Source organism: Anser cygnoides, chromosome 1 (assembly GCF_040182565.1).
Source record: "Anser cygnoides isolate HZ-2024a breed goose chromosome 1, Taihu_goose_T2T_genome, whole genome shotgun sequence".
NCBI lineage: Eukaryota > Metazoa > Chordata > Aves > Anseriformes > Anatidae > Anser > Anser cygnoides.
In genome coordinates, this window is record NC_089873.1 from 75,827,044 (window position 1) to 75,841,596 (window position 14,553).

At 38.0% G+C, this 14,553-nt stretch overlaps 1 protein-coding gene across 9 annotated transcripts in view; it reads left to right on the top strand.

Moving 5' to 3' along the window:
- Positions 1–14,553, top strand: part of SCUBE1 (signal peptide, CUB domain and EGF like domain containing 1) — a 245,185-nt gene that overhangs the window by 139,559 nt on the left and 91,073 nt on the right. For 6 of the 9 annotated variants that reach the window (XM_048050144.2, XM_066990329.1, XM_013184669.3 and 3 more), the window contains 2 exons: positions 9,245–9,361; positions 12,271–12,360. The exons of 1 other annotated variant lie outside the window; for it this stretch is intronic. In XM_048050144.2, coding sequence (XP_047906101.1) covers positions 9,245–9,361; positions 12,271–12,360 — 207 coding nt within the window. The remainder of the gene's footprint in view (positions 1–9,244; positions 9,362–12,270; positions 12,361–14,553) is intronic. 2 more of the 9 variants (XM_048050141.2, XM_048050140.2) reach the window with 1 other exon arrangement.

The following is a 14,553-nucleotide window of genomic DNA, read 5'->3' on the forward strand; positions in this document are numbered from 1 at the left end:
TGTTTTGGCCAAAGGTGACTTGTAATTTTAGTAATGTGTTTTTTCTGTCAAAGGTTTACTTGGGTTTGGATAAGAGGGATCAAACAACAGAATTTTGGCAGTGAGCCTGTTAGCAAAATGTTATCAACTTTTGTATCTTCCTGTGAATGCAGAAAGTGATAGATCATTTTAATCTAGATTTTCCTTGTAAAGCAAAACAAACAAACAAAAGCATAGAGGATTCTAGCTTTTGGAGGTCCACAATGATGGATGCATTGATAAATCTACTAATAGATTTAATGATAAATCTGTTACAGCCATTAAACTATCAATGTTAATTCCTCTTTTTTATAGGATAGGAATGTTTGCTCTACTGCTGATTCCACTGCATACAGGCTACTTTTATTGATATTACTCAGATGTATCGTATGTACTATTAGTGATGTATTCTAGAAGCTGAGATACTGAAGATGTTCATCAGCCCACAAAATTGGAAGCTAGAATTGTTCTGTATAGGTTAAAATAATTGACCCTCTATAACTTCTTCATCTGAAAGCTTCTGAAGTGCATGGGAGTCTTTCTTATGGCTTCAGTGAGTGTTAGATCTGACTCCAATAGCTTCCTTTCCTAGCTGGTAGCTTTGTGAGAGACAAAAAAAAAAGTGCAATAAAACGATATAAAACACATTTTGTACTTTGCATAGGACCAGTATTTTTGTGCTACCCTTTCTTCCACTCCAGCTTTTTTCTACCTGAGATCTCCACTGTTTAAACATGCTTAGATAATACTTGTTCCTAAGTATGAATTCAAAAGAATCACCTTTGAATGTCATCAAGAAGTCCCACAGGATACTGTACAGCCTGATTGCTCCTCAATGCTTGCGAGGCTACACAAGGCCAATGGCAAAAAACATAGAGAAAAAAATGCCTCTGTGGTCATTTTCTTTCCCAGTGTTTATTAGAAGCAAACATTGCATGCTGTTAATTGCAGTGCAAGATCAGCCACATTGGTTAAGTTGGAGGGGATGTTTATTTATACTGTTTATTATTTGTTTCCACGAATTTGTACATTCCTTAAGAATTACATTATCCTTTTTCATAGTGAGATGGTGACAGGAGAATTAGGGCCTCTTCTAGAAAGATATTTCTAAATGCCTCAAAGTTTAATAGAGTAAAATACTTGAATTTATTCATTGCCCTGTGGTGTTCAAATGTTAGTTTGATTTATAAGGAACTTTTGCTGCCAGGCCTCTATGTAGGAACACGGAGTTTTTCAAGGCCACAGATCTTGCTGCAGAATACACCAACCCCTAAAATCACAGCATATTCTGCAAATATGTTCCAGAGTATTGTTTAAAATAGTTGTACTACTAGCCCTTCCATATGCAAAGATACCTAAAATTGTAGCCAGATAGCTGGGGACAACAATTGTGAGATTACAGAAGACTATTTATAAAGGTTTAGTACTGAAACAAAATCTTAACATTAAAAAAAAACAAAACCCTTTTTACAGCTAAGCATTTCAGTGGAATTCACTTAAATCCTGAGCTGAAACTTTGCAATTATTGCATACAGCTATGATGAAGAGCTGAAGAGGAGACACTTGCCCCTTGGCAGCCTGGACTGGGTCTATACCCCTGGTGTACAGGGATACAGACTGGTAGTGTCTGATATACTGTCTGTCCCTCTCAAGTATTCTGGTTTATAATGGTCCTTCCATGAAACTGTGCCTTTCAGGGTTTGCCAGAGCTTTCTTCCATGTTTGTTTGTTTGTTTTTTATGTGAGGAGGTGACAGATAACCAATGTGTCAATAGGTGAATTTTTATCAGTCAGTTTGCCACTGAATCAGAATACTGAGAGAAATTTTCAGAATTGGCCCAAGTCCACTACTAATGTGGCATATGTTTCTCAGTTTAAAAAAAATGTTAAAAGAAATTAGCATAAAAAATGGAGGGAAGGCTCCCAGCGTTTTATGCATGCATTACATGACTGTGTCATTACATCCTAATTACATGATCACACGTCATATGGTCATATCATTCCATACTAATAAGGCAATCACTATTGGTGTCCTGCTTCATTCAGTGTATGTCATGGTCAGTGCTCATTAAATAGGCTTTCGTTCAATAGTTTCCTCTCCTTCATAACTCATTGTCATGCTTTGCTTGCTGCACAGTGTTTAAAATCTATTCTGAACATAAGATTTTAAGTTTCCTCATGGATTTTCCCATGATGCTCATTACAGTAATAAGAGTGCTCCATAGGCATTGTTAATGTACTTTCAGAACATTCTTGTCAAGTTAAAAAGTACTGTGTTGCCTATCTTACAAATGGGAAAATGATGTAAAGATGTTAATGTCAAAGTCATTTAGTAGTGATAGGTGATTAACATGAAACACCCATGTTGTGGTTTAACCCGTCCGGCAGCTAAGCACCACACAGCCGTTCGCTCACCCTCCCCCCTCCCTCTCTGGGATGGGGGAGAGAATCAGGAAAATGAAGCCTGTGGGTTGAGATAGAGACAGTTTATTAGGACAGAAAGGAAAAGAAAATAATAATAATAATGATAATAGTACTACTAATAATAATGTATACAAAACAAGTGATGCACAATGCAATTGCTTACCACCCACTGACCAATGCCCAGCCTATCCCCAAGCAGCCGGCCTCCCTCCCCCGGCCAGCCACCCCTATATATATATATTGTTCAGCATGACATCAGATGGTATGGAATACCCCTTTGGCCAGTTTGGGTCAGCTGTCCTGGGTCTGTCCCCTCCCAGCTCCTGCTGCACCCCCAGCCTGCCCACTGGCAGGACAGAGCGAGAAGCTGAAAAGTCATTGGCTTAATGTAAACACTGTTCTGCAACAATTAAAACATCAGTGTGTTATCAACATTATTCTCATCCTAAATCCAAAACATAGCACCCTACTAGCTACTAGGAGGAAAATTAACTCTATCCTAGCTGAAACCAAGACAACCCAGAACCCTGTTCTGCATTTATAGCACTTAGTATGGTCAAAGCCAAGCTCCCAATGGCTCCCATTGTTGTCTCAAATGCCATGGAGAAATAATTATTATACTAGAAACCCGTAATAGATGAGATCCACGTGGCTTGCCAAGCCCTAAGTAGGATTTCCATTACAAGGGCAGAAATTGAGAGTTTTATAGGGCTGTATTCACTGTATCAAAAGACCATCCCCTCTTGGCAGTGAGGCAAGGATTCTCCAGCTGTTTCCACAGACCTGACTTTCCCACCTGTGCACTGAAAAGACAGAAATGTTGTCTGCATTTGTCATTAAGGATGGTTATCATGATACAATGTCTGTGCACCAGAAGTCTGGTATTTTTTAGCTTTTGAATGCTTAATATTGCAACCTTAGTGTTTTCTTAATGTAAATTTTAAACATGCAGTTTCTCAGTTGCTACTGGGAAAATACAGAAGCATTGAGGCTGGAAGTGATGTCAGAAGGGCGTCTAGAAATGCACCAGGCAGAACCATACATAATTTCTCAGCAAAGCTACATCCTTTAGATCCAAAACAGTAGTAAACTACCATCTTCTGTGCTCACAAGCCATTAGAAGAAGAATATGCTTTGTCAGTGATTTTCATGGGTACTCGCTGGCAGCATAAAGATGAGACTTAGGCATGGTGAATTTGGTTCCAGATTACAGTGGAAAAACATTGGAAATGACCTCTACTATCTAAATCCGTATCCTAACGCCTATGCATCATGATAGCATAGTTTTTTTGATAAAGAGAAGATTTTTTTTCCCCAAATATGGACAAAACAAGGCATTTTTTTATTAGTTACCTGGATCAGTTTTGCTGGAACTTGAGGAAGTATGAAGAAACCTAAAGCAGATACACATTCATGCAAGTCGTAACCTAAAAGAAATAATGCTGACAGAGTTATAATCAAGTGAAAGCTGAGTCTTTTAATGAAGAATACTAGATAAACCTAACTAAAGCTATTTCTACCTACCCCCTCCTATAATAAGTGAACAGGAGGGCTAGTGCTAAGTAATTCCAAAAATCCTGTCTAGTATGTTTGCAATAAAATGCCCTCCCACCTAGGCCTAGTGGCAGCTTTTCAGCTTCTGCTGACAGTTTCAGCTATTTGCTGTCAGTACACAGATCTTCAGAATGTTAAAAATGTAAGGCCATACTCGAATAAGTAGTGCAAACAGTGTTGCATTCATAGCTTTATCGCATAGATAGAGATGTCCGTGTATTTATATAAATTATATATTAATTATATATTCAATGGCTAGTTTAGTTAAAAAACACTGCAAGTTTTAGTTTATCTGGAATTGCAATACACTGGTTTGATCTATCAGGGAAAGCCATGTTTTCATGTAGTCTATTGCAAAAAAACAAAATTTGCTGCAAATTTTGTGACATCTGAGCCATGGTATATATCTACACATATACAAGATGAGATCATTGTCTTAGTGAATTTTGGGGGCTAGTTGGTACTAAATACTAGATTCAATATTTGGCCATATATTTTCCAAATGTTCCTTATCATGGGCATGACAGATGGAAGAGATGGAAGAGACCAGAAAAAGAATGATACCAAAGTTCAGAGAAGCACTGGAAATTCAATTCTAGAATCTAGGCTGTAGAGTGGGGTTGAATTCCAGTATTTTCAGTTTTCCAGGTGTTTTAACATGGAAGGTAGACAATACCTTTATTTAGTGGAATATGTGCATCACAATTCCTTTTTTTCTTTAATATAGCATTTGTCGTCCAAACAGTAATTTATTGTCTTTCATCATCAAAGTGTCATTTCAAGACTAGTCCATGGATGTAAGCACTGGCCCAAATGCAAAGCTCAGGAGTGCTTAGCACAGCTCAACCAAACAGTAAATGCTGCTGTTACGCAGAGGCAGGTGGATAGTTTGGGAGATCATGCCATGCAACCTGCCTGCAGTCCCTGAAGGGTGGCTGGCCAGTTCAGGAGCCCGAGCATGATAGTCGATGAAAAGAATAAATCTTGTTTGAATGCAGTCTGAAGTACTGGTATCTTGGCTTTGTCTCAGGATGCCCTATAGCTCTTCATTCACAGTAGAAAGAATGTTGGGAGAACAGACCAGTAACTTGGCCACCAGCGTTAGCCATCTCTTATAAATGGTGTGTGTCTCTGAAGGGCTTATATGTTGTTTCTGCTCATGTTAGTAGCAGACGTGAGCAAAGCCTTCTCTATCTGGTGCTAGTTTTCATAGAAACATAGAGTCATAGAATATCCTGGGTTGGAAGGGACCCACAATGATCATCAAGTCCAACTCCTGGCTCCACACAGGGCCAACCCAAAACCAGGCCCCATGTCTGAGACATGTCTGAGACATTGTCCAAACACTTCGTGAACTCTGGCAGGCTCGATGCCGTGACCACTGCCCTGGGAAGCCTGTCCCAGTGCCTGACCGCCCTCTGGGTGCAGAACCTTTCCCTAAAACTCAGCGCAATCCTCCCCTGTCCCAGCTCCATGTCATTCCCATGGGTTCTGTCACTGTCCACAGAGAGCAGAGCTCAGTACCTGCCCCTCCGCTCCCCTCATGAGGAAGATGCGGGCCACCATGAGGCCTCCCCTCAGCCTCCTCTTCTCTAAGCCAAATGTACAGAGTGCTTCCCCACAAATGGAAAAGCCATGTCGAGATTTGGCCTATAAGATATTCAGAAAACTCTCTCGATCTGTATCACATATTTTAATTACCATGCCATAAATACTAAGAGAACAAGTCCAGCATCTTGATTGCACTTAAGATATATGTGAATGCTGATGCAGTGTCAAAAGCAGTGGTGTTATTCAGATTTTAAATCTGCAATGTGGGGATCAGCGTATCTGAATTCTAACAGATACGTGTATATTCTCTTTTGGTAAAACAAAACAAACCATTACCAAGTATTTTCCATCCTTTTAACTTGATTTATAGTGTTTGAAGATAATCCGTGTCTGTCAGAATTTACCATTTTGTCCTTTTTCGTTTGCCTCTTCAATGCCACAAACTTAATGAACACACACATAATCTGTTGCATAGCTGTAGAGTCCAAATTTGTAAGAAATAATTTTTAAAAGAACACTTTTTTCTCATGAATTTGCTTTAATGCTTTCTGATAAAAATGGAGTCAATCTGGATGTCCCTTTGCTCTTAAGTATTTTTCATGATTTACAAATATTTGTAAGAGACAGTAAAAGGAACTGACCTAAATTGTACGTTCATTGATTGGGTAGAGCAGGAACCAGTATTCCTCTAACTTCAGTATACAAGGAAACTATAAAACAAGTGTGTGATTCTGCAGGATGTACTATAAACAGCATCAGACAAATGTAGTAAGGAAAAGTCCATTATGTTATGTGGATCAGAGCAACTGTGTTAAGATACTTTCATCTCTTCCAGTGGAGGTTTTTAGACTTGAGTGGAGGTTTTTAGTTTTTTGACTGCATTGCTGTCAAGTTGTCTGAAGTGTACACGTTGTTGCTGATTGCACTTTAAAATAGTTAATAAAAATACTGTTGGTTATATATGTATTTAAATATCTGGCATAAACAGCACCTTTAAGTTAATTTGTGATGGCACTGCAGTCCGACAGGAATGGAAACATTGAATGAATCTCCAAGTAGTCCAAGAGGCATGCAGGGTTGAGAATGAGGGGAACATAGATAAATGAAAATTACCTTGCCCTGGATTAGCTCTGCCAGTGTGCACCCTTTACCGTGAATATTGCAAGCGGCTGCCTTCTGTACCACTTACAGCCCCTGGTTGATCACATCCCAGACACAGCCAGCCAGAGGAACAGCTTACATTTGCAGTCAGCCTGCAGCCACCTGATTCAAACATTCTCTGTCCCTGTACCTTTCAGTTAGGCTGTAAAACAGTATTACATCTACCCCCAGATTAACAAAAAAGTGTTACTGTTCTGCACATCATGTGATATAGAGAGGGAGTCACAAGAAAATGACACACCAAAAATAATTGCAAATCAGAGAGTGGAGAAAAAGAAGTGAATGAGGACAGGCATAGTGTTGAGCAGGAAAATGATTTTCAACATGACTGCATTGAGAAAGTGGGAGTTTAAGAATTAAGAATCGACATAAAATTTTAAGTTTTTGTTTTGCATCAAAAATAAAAGCTTATTTGTTACTGTGTATTGAAAAAAAATGTTGCTTCTATTTGATGCAAAGTAGAATGGTTTGCTTTAGGTATTTTTTCAGAAAAATAAATCAACGGTTAGTTATAAAACAGGAGAAAGAGAAGAAATTCCTGAGGGTGGTTGCTGCTTGGAGGGCTTTTTTAATGTAATTCTCTGAAAGCATAGGATTGTCATGATTTGAATTAATTCTCTCCTCTGTCTGGTGGGACTGGACCCACAATTCCCATTTTGCAGCCTAGTGTGCTGTCAGGCTCCAGTAAAAAAAAATGAATCAAGCTGCTGTCCATCTTTCTCACCGCCATTCTTTTCAGTTGGCTAAAATACCAGTATTCATGGAAGGAGAGGCAGGAATCCAGGCAGGCCATCTTCTTAGGGATTGTTTTTACTACACCAAGAGATTATTCTCTCATTATCTCTCAACATCACAGGGATTTTGTTCAGGTTGTACAATGTCAAGAACCAAGAATGCTTGCACCCAGAGTAGCCTCTGGTCTACACTCACTTAGGAGAGGGACAATTTCTGTTGTGACCTTTACCAGACTTCAGGGACTGTTCACGTAAACTAGAGGTTCCTGTGTTGTCGGGAGATTTAATGGGAATTCTACTGGATATGGTGAGGTGGTCTCCCTCAATTTCTTTTGCTAGAATTGTTCCATTTTATGCAAAATACTTCAGTGGTTACTGAGAGTGGCATGACTATTTGGCACAGGGACACTCACAGCAGATGTGAGATATTTCAGTTACTGATACTATTACTAGAAATTCTAGTCTACTCCATTTTAAGAAGCTAGTGTTAAAGCAGAGTTACTGAGGTCACTGGGAAATTATGAGTTCAGCTATGTTGGATTAAGTGGAATCACAGTTTAGATTTAGATCCCCAATTTTAAAATCCTGTTAACTATTATCTTAGTTTTACGGTATATTGCAATTTGCTACCCTGGCTCTTGTATAAACTCTCTTATCTAGGAGAAAATTTCTGCTGAAGGCCAACGTGAGGAAGTTCATTCTGATTAATAGCAGTCAGTATTTAAATTACTCTAACATATCAAAATATCTAAGTCCTCTGAAATTTCTAAGTATGATATAACTGAATAATCGTACATTGAATTTCCCCTGTATCTGGTAATAAAAATATATCCATAAAGAGTCTAGTCCAAATTATCTGTATATAAAGACAATAAACTGAATTCAGAACTGGTTTGTTCAGCATCAAGCTATGGGACTGCAAAAGATCAAACAGAACGGGGGCAAATTAGAGCCATTGTATACCAGGTTGGTATTTAAAAACTAGCTTGTCAGAAATTAAATCCATCAAGTGACAAAAAAAATCAATCTATTAATTCTTGTAAACTTCAAAACTGTATCTGTCAGGAAAAATGTTTGCTTTAATGTATATTTAGTATTTTTTTTAACAGAGAACATTTTAACTGCTAAAAGCGATTTTTCACTGTATGCTTGTAAGTAAAAGCAACCTTTCCAATGCTTCCTCCCTAGTAGAGGCCGGTACACTGTGGGGCCATATCAACATTGTATTTTTTGTCTCAGAGAAGAAAAAAAAATCCTGCTTTATTTTTAAACGTTCTTCTACTCTAGGAGGACCACTACTTGAAACAGTAGATTTCAAGTCTTATGTGGTTCTGTTCTTTGGTCTCTGCTTCCTCTACATAGAAAGTAAAGAAGAATGAAAAGAGAAAGGCTGTTTATAGACTTTGTATTAGCAGACTGCTCATTTCTTTCTGCCACATACATCACAGATAGGTACGTAAAAGCATATAGCTGTTAGGAAGAGATGAAATTGGCAGACCACTCATGCTAAAATTACTAATAAAAATAGACTGGTGGAAAAGTAGCACATGCTTCTTTTTTCTTTCTTTCCTTTTCTTCACTGCATGGATTGAAAAAGTAAGGCATGAGGCAGGAGCATGGCTAAGACAATGTGGCTCAGAAAGAATAAAGAATGCAAATAACTGCAAATACGAATGTTATGTTGCCTTATGTATCGGTTTGTTACTGCTCTTCTGTATTCTGAAAGGCTCTCCAGACTAATTGGTTTCATTGTCATTTTATTTATATATACATATATACACATTCATTTGGGGCTTAACTAGTAACCTGTAACTATGGGAATGGAGGCTGCCAACACACCTGTGATGACACTGATACTGGTCCTGTGTGTGGTTGTCATCAGAAGTATGCCCTACATTCAGATGGCCGAACCTGCATTGGTAAGTACTTCTCTGCAGCGCATTTTATTTCATATTCCTCGTAAAATACATATGTGCACATACGTGTGTGTGTGTGTGCGTGCACGTGTGTGTGTTTGTATCTCCCAGGAGTTTAGCATCATTGCTGACAGAAGTGTGTAACAGCAGTTCCTGGCCATAACAGCAAAGGTCACGCTATGTATAGAGAGAAGCATTTGTGTGTGTTTTGTCAAAATGTTTGTTAATGAAGTATCCCTTTGTTACTCTTCTTTAACTTTTCTTTTCATTACTCTAAATTTTTTTAATGAACAGGTGTAGAACTTTCATAATTATGTATGAAAGTTTCATTACATAATTAGTATGAAAGTTCAGCTCTTCTGTTCACTTTCATGAGTCAGCCTTCCTTGTGTAAGTAAGGTGAGGAAAATGGTCCTGTTTTTCTAAGCTGTTACTGTGGAAAATGAAACATCGTGATGTGCTTTCTTCCCTGATGTATTTTTTATGATTCTAAAAATTACAGCACTTGTAGCGAATATGCTTTCACTAAGATTACCAGTAGGAAAGCCATTCAAGAGACAAAGCATCTTGGGAGATGTTATGCAAACATTTATGATTATAAAATATGTTATTTGCTTAACACCGTTTCTTTCCAACCCCCCAATTTTTTTAAATAAAAAGGGATATTTTTGCACAATGTAAGTTAGAATTCAAAGATTCTTACAGGCTAGAGCCTAAAATCCATAATGGCTTTCATTAGTATTGTGGTCTTGTTGAGTTTTTTGTTTGTTTAATTTCAAGTTCTTATGAATTCCTAGTAATTTCCTGAGGTTAAAAAAAAATGGACACATTTATCATCTTTTGTCTCCTTTGTCATTACTGCAAGACAAAGCACTTGATCTAAAATCCATGGAAATCTGTCAGTTATCTTCAGTGGTCTCTTGATCAGATCCATGGCATAAAACTCAGAGGCTGCACAGGACTTCATTTGCTTCTGATGGATTTGATTGCACAAATTGTGTAGCAGGGTAAGAGTTGTATGGGCAGAGGCAGAGCTGAACAAGGTTCAGCACTGGTCTTTGCCTTGCTGTATTGTACACAACTTGTGTCTCAGCTTATGGGATCTCTCAGCTAGTACTTTTTGATTAACAGAGGACTCAGTCTTACAGTCCCTCTGTTTAAATAACCCTCCCTGAAGCCTGTGGCAGTTCCAGATGCAGAGAATTTGCAAGAGTGAGGGCCTTGAGAGCATATTATATTGAATGGATTATTGATCTTCTGTTTCTTAGCATTCACTAATATCCTCAGATCAATGTTTTATATTATCCAGCATGTAAAAATGATTTTAAAAGCTGTATAGACTGCACCTGTTTTTTACTTTTTTTTTTCCATTTTTGTAACGTAATACATATAACTTCATGTTACATTCCTTGGTCTTGTGATGTAAGTCACATATTACTGCCTGTGCTGATTTTCTTCCCACTAAGTAGTTCTTTCTCTTAGAATACTTCTTTATTTTTTTTTTTTTTTTTACATTTTTATTCCTGCTTTCTGGTGATGGTTCCTGATTGCCTGTCTTGTCTGATAACTGACGTTCATTAATTATTTACAGAGTAAAATAAATAAATAATAAAAAAAAGAAGCTCAAACAAAAGCCTCCATTGCAGCCTGATCCCATCTAGAACTTGTTAAAAACAAAACAAAACAACTCTTGTTACTACCCAACTATGTAGTGTTGCCACAAACAAAACCTGCCAGCCTCCTCCTCCTCCTCACTTCAGTGATTCCAATGTTTGCTGTCTTCAGTGGTGTGTAGATTCCAGGCATCACTGCAAGAATGCAAACTTCTGCAATGCCATATAAATACTTTTTGACCCTTTGTCTAACATATTTTGTCTTTGTTTGCTTAACTTATCCTTTTATTTTATTTTTTATGTTTGCTGCATGTGAAAGTCCCCACTTGCATTTTGGTTTTTGTTTTGCTAATAAAGCAATTCCTTTTCTGTATAAATCATTTTATTTACCAAGCTGCTGCTTCTCCATTGCTCTCCTGTATGAGAAATCTTTATTTTTATTTCACTTACTGATCATCTCTTCCCACACTTGTGACTGTTTCTGTGTATTTCTAATGAAGCATAACCAAACTAAGTCCTCATTATGCTGTCTGAAACTCTTACATATAGGATATCAGAGACTACCTTGTACAATGACCTTTGCTGACATCATCTTGCTTACTGCATGCTTATAAAATTACTAAACCCTGTTCTTGCAACATCCTTTCTAGCATTGAATGTTTAGCTAGTAGTGTTTCATAGACAAGCAGGCAACCAGCACTGCCCAAATTGATCTTTTTTGTGTTTGTTTGGTTTGTTGTTTGTTTATTTTTGTTGTTGTTTTTGTTCAATGTGCATGCTGTTGTTTGGTTCCTCTTCATGATGTGTCAATGTGTACAAGACTATGGTGCATCCATGCCCATCCATCACCGGACTCTTCTTGCTTTCTCTGTCTGTCTTGGTCTTCCACCTGCCAATTTCAGATCATGATGCCACCACTAGCCTGAATCACTTTAAAGTTTGTCTTTAATAGGTTGTTTAACTAGCATCCTTGAATTTTAATTTCCATCATTAACAACTCTCTGGGGCACTCATGTTAGCTGTCTTATTCTCCAGTAGTAATTAACCTTCATGTATCTGGTTAATTACTTTGTAGTTGACCATTCTTCCTCCTCCCCCTCTTTCATCCTCCTTTCCCAAAACTCCCTTTAATTTTTTCCCGGGGTCTTTAAGGGAATTAACTCTCTAACGGGGATTTAGTGCTTTCATGCCTTGCTTCTTGGCTTTGGCTGTGCCATGCCAAGAAACTGTCTTAGGCAGCGGAAAATTGGGCTTGTGATTAACCAACTGCTCCATGTTTGTCCCTTACTTGTGTTTTAGAGAAGGATGAGGCTGCAATTGAGAGTTCTGAGTACAATGCCACGTCAGTAGCTGATGTGGACAAGCGGGTGAAACGGCGGCTACTTATGGGTAACACTTTTCTTCCACTTCCTTTGTTGTGCTCTCACTTTTGTCTGTATGTGCGTGTGGGGGGAGGTTCTCTTTTGGTCTCATTTGGTCCTTTTGGTTTTGGTTTGGTTTGTGTTTTTTTTTAGCTGACTTTATCTGAGTTGAAAGGTCACCGATTTTGTTAAGTTCTCATCTGTTGTACAACTTCATTTCTCATTTTTAAACTTTTTTTTCCTAAGGCTGAAGCATTAATGTCCAATTTCTTCTGCATAGAAAGAAGCTTTTGCCATTAACCTTACTTACCTTATGCAAGCTACTTCTTACATGTGAATTGTGTGTGTGTGTATGTGTTGCTCTAAGATTCCTAAAAAATCTCATGCTGCAGACTTGCCTTTTGACTTAAAAGTGGATGATGATGATGATATAAAACAATGTTCTATTACGTATGTGGTGTTAAATGAACGACTGAATTTGCCTACTGTTGATAAAAATGTAAATATTATGACTGGAAATTGATTTATTTCCTTTGTGTAGCTATGTTAGTAATCGCTGAAAGATTTTTTCCCTAGTGACTAGTGAGCTTCCTTACGTTCTTCTTTCAAGACTAAAGCATGGCTTGTTTCTCTGTATTGTTGGAGCCTGAGAGTGGAAGAGATGAGGAAGTGCATTGGACAATGAAGATAATTCTTTAGTTCCTCAGTTAACCCATTGCTTACCTTTGTGCTGGTCTTTTTATGTTACTTTTATGGCCATTAGTGAGAACGACCTTTTGATAACTTGACAGGGTAGTGGCTGGATCTCTACCAGATTCTTTTCATGTGACAAAGGGCACAGGGTAGCATAGACTGCTGAATGAAGCCAGCAGTTTGGAGGCTTCCAAGTGGTTTATTACTCTGTATTTTCCATTCCGATGCCCTACACACCCCATACAATATTTATATTAGTGTTTAAGCAAAGCAAGCATTGATGAGATATACCCAATGAACCATTTACAAGATAGGGGTTCTTCACTCACAGAAGAGATTCTGGCATGATGAGATTCTGCTCTGTTCCCTTCTTGTTGTTGTTTCCTTTCCTAAAAGCAGTAAGCCCATCACACACTCTGCCCTGCTAGCTCTTGGCAGGCTCAGCTCTGGCTGTAAACATCTTCACCTACCTAGAAGAACCACCTCTGGAAGACCAGAAGTCTCAGTTTGAGTTAATTGTTGGGCTAATAGTTGCAGTAGGTGACAACACTTGCACAATTTTCATACCACTTCATATCTTGTCACCCATGCTAAATCATCCACTTAATCGTAGGACAGCAGACAGACCCTATGTTAGAAATCACAGGGTGTTGTTAAGTCTGAAATTGTATTAGATGATAATATTGAAGTAAAATATTTTCCCTCTTGTGAACACCTGTGCATATGTTCCTTTATTTTTAGAATATCTATGCTTGTTAATTTGCAATTCGTTCACAGATCTAGCAAGTGACCCATATAAATTTGTTGTTTAATGATGCCCTGTTTAAACTGATTTAAGCTGACAAAAGCTATGAGGCAGCTCATCTTGCTTTCTAAAGGTGATAGTAACACTTCTAGTTGTAATTCCAGTGAGATCCATCGTCTTACAGGAAGTCAGTAAAAAATCATGGAAAGGACCTATATATCATTGGAAAATCCAGTACTCAAGGTCTATCTACAAAGTGAGATTACCCAGCACTAACAGTATTTAAAATGTGGTTTAGAGGGACTGAGCAGCGTAGTGTACTGCTTTGCTACTTTGCCCTCTGATAGAAGCAATTAACCAACCTGAGAGTAAGTTCACAGTGCTTACAAGAGTTCAGGCACAGAATTAAAAAGATATTATGAACAATAAGCTTCTTAGTTACACTAGGCCTGCAAGTTCCAAGACAAACATAGACTCTAGAAGTAGGTTTAGGGAGATGGTTAAAAAATCAGTTTGCAAAACACATTGTATAACTCTTCAGTACCTCCTGTATCAGCAGGTATCGGCCAAGAGCTGACAAGTTTATGGACAGCCCCTGTTTGAACAACTGATTCCTTAGAAGAACATTAACTAGGGTTGTACAGAAATTTAATTAGGAACTGAGACCTGAGTGGGTAGCTTACTATTTAGGGACTTATCTGATTGTTTATTTCTACTCTATGTTATGATACTCATAAAATCCATAACTGATTTTTTTATAGAATTTTATTACATTTTAAAAGT